The 13,675-nt window shown below is 31.8% G+C and overlaps 5 protein-coding genes across 5 annotated transcripts, besides 1 other annotated feature; 3 read left to right on the top strand and 2 right to left on the bottom strand.

Annotated features, from left to right (window-relative positions):
* Nucleotides 1-693: 693 nt before the first annotated feature.
* Nucleotides 694-1,359, top strand: TVAGG3_0905940 (uncharacterized protein; the record flags this gene model as incomplete). Its single annotated transcript, XM_001321455.1, has 1 exon — nt 694-1,359. One exon carries the CDS (start codon nt 694-696, stop codon nt 1,357-1,359), a length of 666 nt encoding a protein of 221 aa, XP_001321490.1.
* A 204-nt stretch (nt 1,360-1,563) lies between these two features.
* TVAGG3_0905930 (ribonuclease inhibitor domain-containing protein) lies at nt 1,564-3,366 on the bottom strand (the record flags this gene model as incomplete). Its single annotated transcript, XM_001321454.1, has 1 exon — nt 1,564-3,366. One exon carries the CDS (start codon nt 3,364-3,366, stop codon nt 1,564-1,566), a length of 1,803 nt encoding a protein of 600 aa, XP_001321489.1.
* Nucleotides 3,367-3,381: 15 nt separating this feature from the next.
* TVAGG3_0905920 (ribonuclease inhibitor domain-containing protein) lies at nt 3,382-3,996 on the bottom strand (the record flags this gene model as incomplete). Its single annotated transcript, XM_001321453.1, has 1 exon — nt 3,382-3,996. The coding sequence occupies one exon, from the start codon at nt 3,994-3,996 to the stop codon at nt 3,382-3,384; it is 615 nt and encodes a 204-aa protein (XP_001321488.1).
* Nucleotides 3,997-6,871: 2,875 nt separating this feature from the next.
* Nucleotides 6,872-13,675: part of a mobile genetic element that runs on past the window's edge.
* Nucleotides 12,898-13,053, top strand: TVAGG3_0905910 (uncharacterized protein; the record flags this gene model as incomplete). Its single annotated transcript, XM_051251554.1, has 1 exon — nt 12,898-13,053. The coding sequence occupies one exon, from the start codon at nt 12,898-12,900 to the stop codon at nt 13,051-13,053; it is 156 nt and encodes a 51-aa protein (XP_051077128.1).
* Nucleotides 13,073-13,657, top strand: TVAGG3_0905900 (phage tail repeat-like family; the record flags this gene model as incomplete). Its single annotated transcript, XM_051251553.1, has 1 exon — nt 13,073-13,657. One exon carries the CDS (start codon nt 13,073-13,075, stop codon nt 13,655-13,657), a length of 585 nt encoding a protein of 194 aa, XP_051077127.1.

Below are 13,675 nucleotides of genomic sequence, written 5' to 3'. Positions count from 1 at the left end.
TGAAACAAATTACATTTGATGGAGAAGGACAAAGCTTTGACAAAAGAGTTTTGAAAGGATTATTAAAGTTGCCAAAGATTTCATTTACAAATAATCCATTGATTGTAGAAAAGAATTATGGTGTTGTTAAACTGCAAAATAAGGAACTTAGTATATACATAGAAAGCGATATAAATGAATTTCCAATTCCTGATGAAATTGATTCAATAAATTCATATGCATTTAGTTACATAACAAAACCATTAAAAGTAATTGTCTCACCTAAATTATCAAATTTCATGGGAATTGATTATGTCACATCAAAAATATCATCAATAAAATATTTGAATAGCAACTTATTCAAATTACCGGATTATTCATTCTCCAATTGGACTAAGTTTTGCAAATTGTACAGAACTTAGAGAAATAAATCTACCTGATGTTTTCTCAATTAGTAATTATGCATTTTATCGGTGCTTTAAACTAGAAACGGTAATAGCTCCAAATGTCCAAATCATTGGTGAATATGCATTTTGGCATTGTGATAAATTAATAAGTATTGAATTTCCGAAAGAGTTATTTAATATTGGTCAGTATTGTTTTGCGAATTGTAAATCACTTAAAAATATAAATATTGGAAATCAATTGACAAAAATTCCTGGTTTTGCTTTCGCGTCAACAAAGTTAGAAACATTCGAAATAACAAATAAAATAATGTTCGTCAATGGATCTTCGTTCGCATTCTGCAGAAATCTAAAACTGATAGTTCATGATGATCATCCAATATTCTGTGTTACATCACACGAACTATATATCAAGAGTTCTATGACAGTTGTTTGTGTTTTTGGCCTTCAAGAAGAAATATATGAAGTTAGTGAAGGTATGAAGAGTTTTGATGAACTCAGTCTCCAACTCTCTGAATATGACTATTTGGCGAGGGATTCCAACTATAATAATGAAGATTTGGTAATGGTTCTTAATTCAGAAAGAATTCCTATTCTAAAACTTCCTCAATCGGTTATTTCTCTTGATGAATCTGCAATGAGTTATTCATTCTATGCCCCATTTTCAATTAATAAAACAGGTCATAAGATGATTAACCCAACAATGCGTTCTGAAAGATTAGATGCACTTCGAATGAATTATGGTCCTGATATCTATGTATTATACAAAGTTTTTACAACAGAAATGACACCTGCTTCGTGGGAACATAATGTTCCAACAGCTGTAAAAAATACAGACAAACTAATATTAAATAGAGATAGACTCAATAGATATAGTGTTATTGATCGGAAGAATTACATTGAATATGAATATGTTGAAGTCGACGAAAAAGGATGCGAAGTTCTAATTAATACCACTAGGATATTAGCTGAATAAATAAACGAAAATTAAAAGTTTTTTTTATGATTTGAATCAATCCAAAAATAATTCCCCTAATACAAACAAAAATCTAAAATTAAACATTTAACATATAATCATAATTAGAATCGATCTATCTTATGAAATACAATACTACATATTTCAGTAAAACAATTTATTGCAAAAAATTAGAATGAAATATTTAACATATAATCGAAATTTTTATTCATCATCACCATCTCTGAAATATTGATCTTGTTCATCATCATTTTGGAAATCGGATGCAAATGGATCATCTTGCAGAGATCCATGTGCTGAAAAGAATGGATTATCATATGTAACTGCAGTTCCAGTTTGTTTTGTTTCTTCAGCCATTTCGAAGACATCACTATCATCTGATATTGTTGATGTTTTTTCTCTGATGAAAATGTATATGACAGACAAAACTATAACAACAATTAATAGAGAAACACAAACTGCAATAGTTATCTTCTCTCTCGATGATAATTTTGAATCATTATTTGATGCATTTCCACCTTCTATTGACAAAATAGGATCATTTGAACTTTCTGTGGTTGAACTTTGTGTATACGAATTGAAATTACTAGAAGCAGTCTCGGAATTTCGTGTTTGATCCTTTTTGATAACAATCTTTTTATGAATAATATCTGCTTCATCAATAATTTTTTCAGGTGGTGTTACACTTTCAGGACATGGTTCTCGCAAAATTTGGAAAGCACTCATATAATATTCAGAAACCTTCAAGTTAGGTGCATAAAGTTTTGGATTTGGAAATGGTCCATCAATATCAACCAAATAGCCACCCATCATCTCCGGATCCATTGGATAATATAAAAACGAACTAAAGTAACGCAATGCATCACTATAATATATCTGCATTTCTAATTCAGTACCATTGTAACAAATGTTTTCAACAAAATGCAATCCTAATTGAAAGAATTGTGTATTGCCTCCAATACTAATCTGATGAACTGATTCTGGTATAATCAGAGTTAGAATTCCTAAATCATTTTCATATGCACCAATAGTTTCATTAAAAACATGATTTGAGTTAATTGCTAATGCATTTAGTTGATCTATTCCATCTGGAACTGTATAGGTAGAATTTGGTTTACTTAATGTTGTAATAAAAGTTTTTTCCCCTCTAGAATATGTTACAAATTCATTCTCATAAACAAGTGTATTTATTATTTTTATGTTTGGATTATTATCTAAGGCATGTGACATAACTTGAGCTGTTGGAGGAATTCTAATTTCCTTCAAAGAAGTATTTGCAAATGCAAAATCCATAATATTCTGCATATAAATTGGAAGAGCAACTGATGATAAACGAATACAATTCATAAATACTCCTTGTTCAATTCCGCTCATTTGTGTTAATTGATCAAATATAACTTCTTGAATGTTTATGCAATTTTTAAATGCGAAACCTGCAATTCCCTGGATATTGGGATCAAATTCTATTCTATTTAATGAATGACAATTGGAAAATGCTTTTGTTTGAATTTCTTTAACTCCTTTGAAACTAAATTCTTTCAAAGATTTACAAAACATAAATACTCCAGGTCCTATTCGATTTGCATTGGTTTTGACAAATTCTAGACTTGTACAATACATGAAATCGCACATTTGAAAAATTTCACAGTTGACTTCAACATATTTCAGATTTGATGAATATGAAAATGTAAATCCTTGTAATATGAAAGTATTCGAATCATCAGTCAATATAATATATTCTAGAGATGATTTAAGAAATGTTGCATAAACGATTTCAACAATATGTTTACATGTCAAATTTTTCAAATTCTTTGTGCCATAAAATGCTAAATCATTTAATGCTTTAACTGATTCAGGAACAGTGAAAGATTCTATTGGAGATATGATTGAGAATGAGATAATTCTTGTCTTTTCTTTGTTATAAACTACATCATTTTCAAGAATGTAGTTATCAGAAATAACTTCTATCTCGGTTAATTTTTCACATTCATCGAAAAATCCAGTCATTGGAGGTGCTTCTGATCATTTGAAAACAACCTTTGTCAAATCATTACAACATTTGAATGGGGCTACATATACTGCATATTCTCTATTTTTGAATTGCATCAAAATTGGATATTTCATATAGTAATCATATCTGATTTCGAATAGAGTAACAGTTTGTAAGTGAGTGTATGCAAATGATAGATCACCAATTTTTTGAATACTATCAAATGTGAAACCATTTCGAAGAGATGTATTGAAAAATGCATAATTGCCAATATTTGTAACAGATGGAGGTAATATTACAGTAATAAGTTTGATACATCCATAAAAACACTTTTCTGGAATAGATTGAAAGCTACTCTGACATTCGAAACTTTCTAAATTCAAGCAATGCATAAAAACACCGTTTTGTAATTCTGTGCCTTTGAAAACAACACTTGTGATTGAATGACACATTGAAAACATTTCCCAACCAACATTGCCAACTTCCGAAATAACTAAGTTTGGACAGTCATTGAAAACATTGGCATCATATGTTCTTGATGTTTCTAATCCAATAATACTCTTAAGATTTTCACATCCTCCAAAACATCCATCACCAATCTGAGTAACTGTTCGCAAGTCGACTGATTCTAATGAAACACAATTCATGAATGAATGAGATCCAAGAACTTCTGAAACAATTTTGATTTCTTTCAGTTTCAAACAGTTTCTGAAATATGAATCTCCAATTTGTTGACATGCATTTACTTTGAATTCTTGTAACGAAACACAATCTTCGAAAGCGAATGCTCTAGGAAAATAAAACCTTAAGCGCTCTGTTTCAACTTCATGTGGTCTTTCATAGTAATAAGGAACTTCTGGAGGAGGTCCGTCAATAATTTCGAGTGTTCCTGTGATGTTGACATAAACAAGATTTCGACAACCTCGGAAATCTTTAGATGCAATCTTAAGGTTCGTTGCATCAATACTTTCGACGTGTGAATTTTGGAAAACACCACCACCAAGTTCACAGTCGTTGGATTTTAGTTTATGAACTGAACATCCTCTGAATCCATAATGTTTGATATGAGAAATTTGTTCAAATCCAGGAACAACATTTGACAATTGAAAACAATCTGCGAATGCATATTGATAAATATCAACAGGACCTTTGAATTCAACATTTGTTAGATTTGGACATTGATAGAAACAATGATCAGGAATTTTTGATATTGTTGAAGGAATGATCACAGATTCTAATCCACTTGAAGCAAATGCAGAATTACCTATACTTGTCAATGATTTTAGATCAGCGTTCTTTATATTATAACAGTTTTTAAATGCATCTTCACCTATTTCCGTTATTTTTGTGAAATCTATGTTTCTTATTGTAGATTGTTCAAAACACTTTGGACCAACAACAATATTATTTGTACAAGTTACTGATTCTATATTCCTTGATCCATAGAATAGTGAATCTGAAAGAGATACAGTGTGATCTGTATTAATATTGATATTCTTGATTAATTCTATTCCCAAAAAGTAATTTATTTCATTAATATCATTTTCTATATTGATTGTATCAATATTGTGAGTTTTAATCTGACTTTTAATACTTGCATCCAAAAATCGTTGTTTGAGTTGAATATCATTATATTATTGTTGATCTGCATTTGTTTATTGAGCTTGATCTCATTTTTAATTAAATTTGATAGAAGAAGATTTTTCAACATTAATTTGAAATGAACAGTAAACTTCACAAAAAAATTGAATATTTTTAAATTTGGAAGAATTATAAAGGAAAAGAAATGTATTCAATCAAAATTTATTTCAATAACATTCGTGGTTGTTGTAATTGTATGATTAGTAATTTATTTTGGTATTAATGATTCACTTTAAAATACAAATTAAATTGAATATATTTAGAAACTTAAATCAGGATCGTTCTCTACACTACGGTTAGTCCTGAAAGATAAGAACAATCAGGAAAAAATTGTTAACTATTTATTTTCACAATTAATTTTAGATGTGGTTAATCGAGATTCCTCTAAGGAACGAATTAGCATGATGGATTTTGATTTTTAAATAATAATGTGCATTATTCAATATTTAAACTTTGAATTCGAAAAATTCAGATTTATTTTTTGCTTTCAGATTACTGATATTAAAAATTCATTTGTTTATACATACTGATGAAATATTTATTCCAGTGCGTTAATTTTCCTGACATATGACGGTTTTGCCTCTGAAATTATTGAATCGCATTTTCAATAATTGGATAATCATACGAGCGAGCATTAAACTTAGGATACATTATTATTTGGATAATTGAATAATTGTTGTTATATTCAAATTATATAATTGTTGTTTTAATTATGAGGCTCTTTACTTTTTTTTAAGAATTTTGATTGAATATGGATTCAATTTTTTTTTAAAAAAATCATTTTAGTTCAAAATATGCTTAAGTGTTCACTATTTGCTGCACATTTGACTAAAAGTCCAACAGTATCACAAGATGTACAAACATTTTGGAACGAATGTCGCATTACAATTACTTCCTACAGAGATATGAATTCTTACTATTATAATGGATATACAACGCTTGAAGTATTGGATTTTGATTCAAGCACAATGTCTGACTTCAGATTTGATGTTAAAATTCTTAAATTCAGTCAAACAATTACAAATTTAGTAACATTAGATTTTGATTCATGGCAAACTCCCAATCCGAATAAAAACTTGGAAGAAGTCATCTTATGTCCATCAATCACAGAAATTGGTTATAAGTGCTTTAGCGGCTATAACAAATTAAAGAAAATTAATTTAGAAAATATCCATAAACTAGATAGGTATGCTTTTGATGAAACAAGTATTAGTTCAGTAACTTTACCTATTGATTGTACTGGTGAATTTGTATTTCTTAATTGTAAAAATCTGAAACAAATTACATTTGATGGGGAGAGAGCAAGTTTTGACTTAAATTTACTGAAAGGCTTCCTAAAATTACCAAGGATTTCATTTACAAACAATCCTTTAATTGCTGAAAAGAATTATGGTATTGTTTGGCTTCAAAACAATGAACTTAGTATTTATACAGAGACCGATATAAATGAATTTCAAATTCCTGATGAAATAGATTCAATCAATACAGTGGCATTTAGTTACTTAACGAAACCATTAAAAGTAATTGTTCCACCTAAGTTATCTGATTTTATGGGAGTTGAGTATGGTGAAACAAAGATAACATCAATAAAGTATTTATCAGAAGATATTTATAAGTTATCAGATTATGCTTTTGCGTTTTGGTCCAAACTTCAAACAGTTGAGTTTAGTTCTAATATCATGGCTTTGGGATATGGAAGTTTTGGAAATTGTACAGAACTTAGAGAAATAAATCTTCCTGATGTTTTCGCTATAAGTGATTCCGCATTTTATAGATGCATAAAGTTAGAGAAGATATCAGTACCAAATGTTCAAGTCATTGGTGAATATGCATTTTGGCATTGTGATAAATTAACAAGTATTGAATTTCCCAAAGAGCTATAAAAAAAAAAAAAAAAAAAAAAAGGTAGTGGGGCCTCCAGGCACTTCGTGCCCTCTAGCCCCTAAGATGTTTTAGTATAAAATGCAGTTTATATAAAATGAGGTTTTTTTGGGTAAAGGGGGCTTCCAGGCACTTCGTGCCCTCTAGCCCCTAAAATTTTTGAAAGTCGTTGCTGTTGACTTTTCGGTAAAAAAATAGTATAACTATGTCCGGACAGGTAAGAGTCTATCGTTGCGACAGGAAAAGTTACGGGCGTTCCAAGGAAGTATACTTTGAGAAGCCTTTTCTGTCACTTTTCAGGAAAAAACATTTTTATTATATATATAAAATGAATTTTACAAAACCACCGTTACCCTTCTTTGGAAATAAGAGTAGATGTAAAGATATTCTATTGAGAGAACTTAAGAAACTACCGAATGGTCTAACATTTGTAGATTTGTTCGGTGGAAGTTTCTATATATCTCATCTGTGCCATACCGTATTCCCAGACTCAAAGATTATATGCAATGACTTCGACAACTATATGAACCGTCTCAAACATATACCAGACACAAACAAAATATTGAGTGAGTTGAAAGAAAAGATACCTATAGGTAAGATGGAACGTATACCATTAGATAAGAAAAATATTGTAAGAGAGGTTTTGAAAAAGGCAGAGTATATTGACTGGGATAGTATATCTTCTAGACTTTTATATAGTGGTTCTATAAGAGTTCATGACATTGAAACACTTATGTCAAAAGTTTTATATCTTAACTATACAAAGGTTTTCAAAGAGAACATAGAAAAATATATTGAGGGTATAGAGTTTGTGAGATGTCATTGGACAGAGTTGTATGAAAAATACAAAGACAAGGAAAATGTTTTCTTTATAGTAGACCCACCGTTCTATAACACATACGATTTTCAATACCAAGTAGACTGGACTTTGAGAGACTCTTTAGAAACTTTAGACGTTTTACATAACCATCCATGCTTTTACTTTACATCCGATAAAAGTGGTTTGGAAACTGTTATGAGATGGTTAGAGGACATACATGACTATGAGTTTAGATATGATAAGATAGAATATGAGAGAGGTCCTATAAACCGGAAAAAGTGTCACAACAAAGAAATTTTATTGGTAACTAAATGTGGTTTGAAATAGGACTACTTGTTTTAGGTTTTTTCCATTGTGTCATTTACTTATTTGACGTGGCAGAAAGATATAGAGAATATGAAGATGAACCAATGCCAGCAAATGTTCAGCATATGTACTCGTAAGAGATATTTTTATCTAATATATAAATGGACGCACAGAACTTAGCGAATGCACAGCAACCTGGACAACCAAACCCAGAGAATATTCCAAATGAAGTTAGAATACAAACTGCAATGGCAAACTATGGTCAAGTGCCAACAGATGTACAAATGCAAACTGCCATGTCAAATGACGCTGCGTTAGGTTTGCCACCATGGTATGCAAATATGAGATGGAAAGAGTTTTATACAAACCCTGAAGTGGGATATAAACAACTCTATGCAGATGACGCGAACACAGGAGTTGACCCAGACTATGTTTTCTACCAGAGGAGAAATAGAATGTATGAGCTCCAGTTAAAGAATGCTATGGAACTCAACAGGAAAAGTAAAAGACTAGGCGGACATTAGATTTTTACATATAGTAAAATGGGTTCTTTGGAAGAATAGGAAACTTCTTTCGAAATGTTGGAAGAGGTATATGGAATGGAATAAAATCTGTCGGAAGAGGAATTTGGAACGGTGTCAAAAATATTGGTAAAAGAGTAGGTCAGTTCGTTGGTATTATACCTAAAGACCCTGAACCAGAAGAACAAGCTCCTGTTATACAACAGCCTGAACCTGCACCACAGTCTAGTTGGCAACCAAATCCAACACCTCAACCGTATTAAAAATCATATTTTTACCGTTCGATAGTAGTTGTATATGAAACTAAGTTCTAAGTAAAACGCGTGGTATAATGGAATTATTCTCTTTCTTCCATCTGTAGTAAACCATACTTGAAAGTCTGAAATACTTCCACTCGGTGGTTCATATAACTTTGTAGGTTTTTCGTAAAAGTCATTTGCCAAGCATAAAAAAGAGTTTTGCGCACCAGAAAATGAAGCATGAACTATAATAGCATCTGGTCGAAAACATTTTCATATGTTCCATTAGGGTTTTCGACTTCATAAAAGTTCGGGTGTACTGGATATTCTGCAGGCTGATTTAACATCCTCAAAAATCTATACCATGCCAAGTTGTTATATTTTGTAGAAATATAAACGTTTTCTCCAAGGTCTTCTATTCTATTGATTTTAACAGTTGCATTTTCCTGTCATATATAATATCGAGATGGTACTCTCCTTCGTCAATGTTTGCATATTCGAGATAGATATCGTTTATTTTTTCTTGAAAAGCTTGAAGAGTTGTTTCTAAGTTTACAAGCAAATTCACTTGTAAAAGTTTTCCCTGTTCAAATTTCTCATACGTACGTTTTTCTTTGTTATAGTATCGAACTTCAAAACCGACCGTAAATGGGAAACCATGTATGGCTTCTGAAATGAACTTCATTCTACGAAAGCCAACAGCTTTTGTGACGGATGGGTCTCTTAGCCATCTCAATGGGTAGTCAAAACGATAGCCTTCATGCTTTACGGTCTCTGTCTCAAACTTTTGACCGACATTAGTAAAAAGTTCATCTAATGGTTTAGTTGTAGCAACTCTAGAATTTTCTTTTTCTATTGAAAGCATATTTTATCTAGAATAAAAATGTCGAAAGAAACAGCGTCTATGAGAGAAATACAACACAACCGACAACTCATTATACAAGCTCTAAATAAGAACACAACAAACTTTTCAAACTATTCTAAGATATCTGAGTCATTGAAAGAAGGAAACTTAAAACTGACAATGAACCCAATGACAGATGAGTTTCTGTTTCAAGACAATAGGAACCATACTGTCTGTATAAATCCAACAAAAGGAACTTTAAACGAGAAACCTATAGATGAACTTCTTTTGAAAGCAGATGTTGACAACAAAAGCTGACAAAGAGTATGTCATTGAAAAGTTCAAGAAGAACATGACAGAGCAGATGCAACATATGCAACAAAAGAACATACTCATCCTGAACTAGCAGACAAAACATATGTTGACAATAAAATGTCAAGTGAAGTGACAAGAGCTGAAAACGAATATTCTAAAAAGACTCATACACATACCATTGCAAATATTACAAACTTACAAGAAACCTTAAACAGGAAAAGTGACGTTGGACATACACATACCATTGCAATATATTACAAACTTACAAGAAACCTTAAACAGGAAAAGTGACGTTGGACATACACATACCATTGCAAATATTACAAACTTACAAGAAACCTTAAACAGGAAAAGTGACGTTGGACATACACATACCATTGCAAATATTACAAACTTACAAGAAACCTTAAACAGGAAAAGTGACGTTGGACATACACATTCTATATCTGATATTACAAACTTACAAGAAACCTTAAACAGGAAAAGTGACGTTGGACATACACATACATCTTCTGAAATAACAGACTTAAACGTTAGCCTTGAAAAGAAAGCAGATAAAACATATGTCAATGAAATGTACCAAAGTTTAGTTGGAACAAAAAATATTGAAACTATTGTTGGTGACTTTTCTGTCAATGAAGAAAACAAATATTTTAGATGGGAGTTTGTACACTCCTTAAAAAATGGTATACGGTATAAACTCATTCCGAAAAATAACAATGAAATGTATGTAAGCTATAAAAAGAATGATGGTACACAAGTTAAAGTTCCATTAGACAACAACTGCTACTTAAACTTATATGAAGACGAACAAAAGAAATATTTAAGAGTTTATGAAATGGTAGATATGACATTGCCTGACCCAGCTCCAGCACCATATTATTATGACTATGGTGTTGACGCACGTGTAGACCCAAAAAAGCAAACATTATATTTAGAATATTATAGATATAAAAAATATAATGCAATAGAAAAAACGAGAATAGTATACTATTATGAAGATGACAGAAATAAATATTATAGTCAAGATTTTACCCACCCTGAAAACATAAGATTATATTATAAAAAATATTCTGACACAAACCAGAAGAAACCTGAAATAGTTGCACTATATTTTAAGTTCAAAAGAGACAATCCTATAATATCTCATATGTTTGATTTAATGAACCCAGTAGGTTCTATTTATACATCTATGGAAGCAAGAGGTCCTCAAGTAATGTTTGGTGTTGGTGCATGGGAACAAATAGTCGACAGGTTTTTGTATTGTGCAAACTCTTCAAAGGAAACAGGTGGAAGTAAAACGATTTCAGGTGAAAATTTACCTGCACACAGTCACTACGTAAGTTTAACTACAGCTGAAGCAGGTTGGCATAAGCATAGATTTTGGGATTGGTCAGCAATGAAAAAAGGTAAAGGATATGATGTTAAAGAGGACGTTCAGTTTGCTATAAATTGTTTCTGGGGTAACACACAGGGAGAAGGAAACCATACACATCGCGTTTCAGGGTATACGCAAACAACGGGACAAAGTAAAGAATATATGCCACCTTACATGACAGTTTACGCATGGTATAGAATTGCTTAGTCGTCATTTTCAACTTCTTTAGCATATTCGTCAGGAGTTGTCTTATATTTGTTAGGAACTGTCTTTGAAAGTATACCACCTTGAACTTTGACAAGTTTGAAACGAGGTCTGACAATAGTAGTTTTATCTTCTGCTTGCAGTCTGTACATTTTGCCATGTTTGCCTAAAACTTCATAATATTCTCTTGTATACTTTCTTCTATTTTTACGAACACGAATGTGAGTACCTGTCGGGTACTTGTTGTTGTCATAGTCAATAGTATTTTCATATGGGTCGCGTTTAGGTATTTCTATTTTTACTTTGTCACCTTTCTGAAGTTTGAAGCCTGGCATTCTTTCTTGTTTGTCTCTTTTGACTAAATTGTTAAATATAAAGTCTTTCTCTAAGTTAGGGTTGTTTTTCATTTCTTCAGGGGAGTGGTTTCCCAAACCTTTTTGTTTACGGCTATTGTAAATATTTAAAACTTGTCTCATCTTTGCCATGGAGAAGTGTCTATATTTGTCGTCATATGACATTTCATCTACCTCACCACCTTGTGGTTGGTTTAAGTCTCTTAAGATTTTTATACAACTGTCAATGACACCAAGAGCAGAATGGTTTTGGTCGACAATGAAATATTGGTTTACATTTTTTGAACGCAGATAGTTTTTAATATCATCTGATTTGAAAGAACTTTCATAGTCAGATGTCAGTTTTGTTGGATGGTATTTGTCAACGAATATTGTCAAAGCAGTTTTCACATCTAAAATATTTTTGGACCATAATGGTATGGCTTCACAGTATCTTGTGTTTTTTGACCAACAAATATTAGCCAGTATGGTGGTCCATCTTCTCTATACCTTGGAATGTTTTCCAAGATATCCATAAACCAAGCATTTGGTGTTGAACTAAAGATTTTTATCATGAGTGCTTTCTTTGTTGCTTTAGAAACATACGGGTCCTTGTTTGAATTCGTCATTTTTAACCCATAAGAAATGGGTTTATTTGGCGCATTAGCAGGAGTCGCATCTAGATTTTTACCCGCAGTGGGAACAATAGCCAGAGGTGCATTTGGAATTGGAAGGAAGATTTTGAGTACATTAGGTATACTGAAAGAGAAAGCGCAACCTATTATACAAACTGTACAGAAAGGTTGGGAGGTAGCACGAGATGCAGCAAATCTTATTCCAAATCCTGAAACAAGAGGAAAAGTTTCAAGGATGGATGGACAATGTAGGAAGACAAGCAGGAAACTACTATAACAAAGCAAATGACTACTATAACCAAGCAGGACACTATATGGACCAAGGTGAAAGATTCTTTAACAGAGGATATAACCATGCACAACAGTGGGTAAACAACAACCAACCTCAACCGCCTCAAACGTGGGGAATGTAAAATTTTTTACTGAGATGAAATGAACAATACAGCTTTGAGACAAATGGGCTCAAGATGGATTTGTCGACTTCCAGCAGTTACACAACCACGTGTTTGTCAAGTTCTTCCTATACCTCAGGAAGTTTTAGACCGACTTAAAAAACCTAAACAACCAGTTGAAAACAAACCAAACTAAAATTTTTTACTGAGATGAAATGACGGAAGAAGTTGAAACGGTAGATTTGACACCACAAACAAAAAGTTCAGAACCATTGTCAAAACCTGTCAAAGAACTACAGATGAAGAGAAAAAATTCAATAATAGAAAGTGCCAGGTCTGGAAATACAAACTCTAACTACAAAGTCACTTTTCATAAAAATGGAACGGCTAGTATCTCAAAAAGAAACAGACTCTCAACAAATAAAATATTGAAGTCTGAAGGAGCTTTCGAGACAACAGATGGAAAAGTTTACTTCACTGACCAACAGTTCATTATAGAACATCTCATTGACTTAGAGTCGAAATATTCTAAACTTTACGACAAACACAAAAAGTTGAAAGGAAAACAAAAACAAATGGCATATGATATTTATGAAGATGTTGACGACACAACCATACCAGCAAGTGAGGTAAAGTCAGATGAACCAAAAAGTGACGAAAAACCAATAGAAGAAGGTGAGCCAAAAACTGAAGATAAACCAAAACCAAAGTTTAGTTTCCAAACTAAACCAAGTCAACCTTCATTAGCTGGTATGGGTTGGCGTCAAAGACTTCTGGTAGCAGGAGGTTATGTAAAGTAAAGGAAAAACATTTTTAAA

Source organism: Trichomonas vaginalis, chromosome I (genome assembly GCF_026262505.1).
Source record: "Trichomonas vaginalis G3 chromosome I, whole genome shotgun sequence".
In the NCBI taxonomy this organism is placed as follows: domain Eukaryota; phylum Parabasalia; order Trichomonadida; family Trichomonadidae; genus Trichomonas; species Trichomonas vaginalis.
The sequence above is the reverse complement of the archived record's forward strand: the minus strand, read 5'-3'. Positions and strand labels throughout refer to the sequence as shown.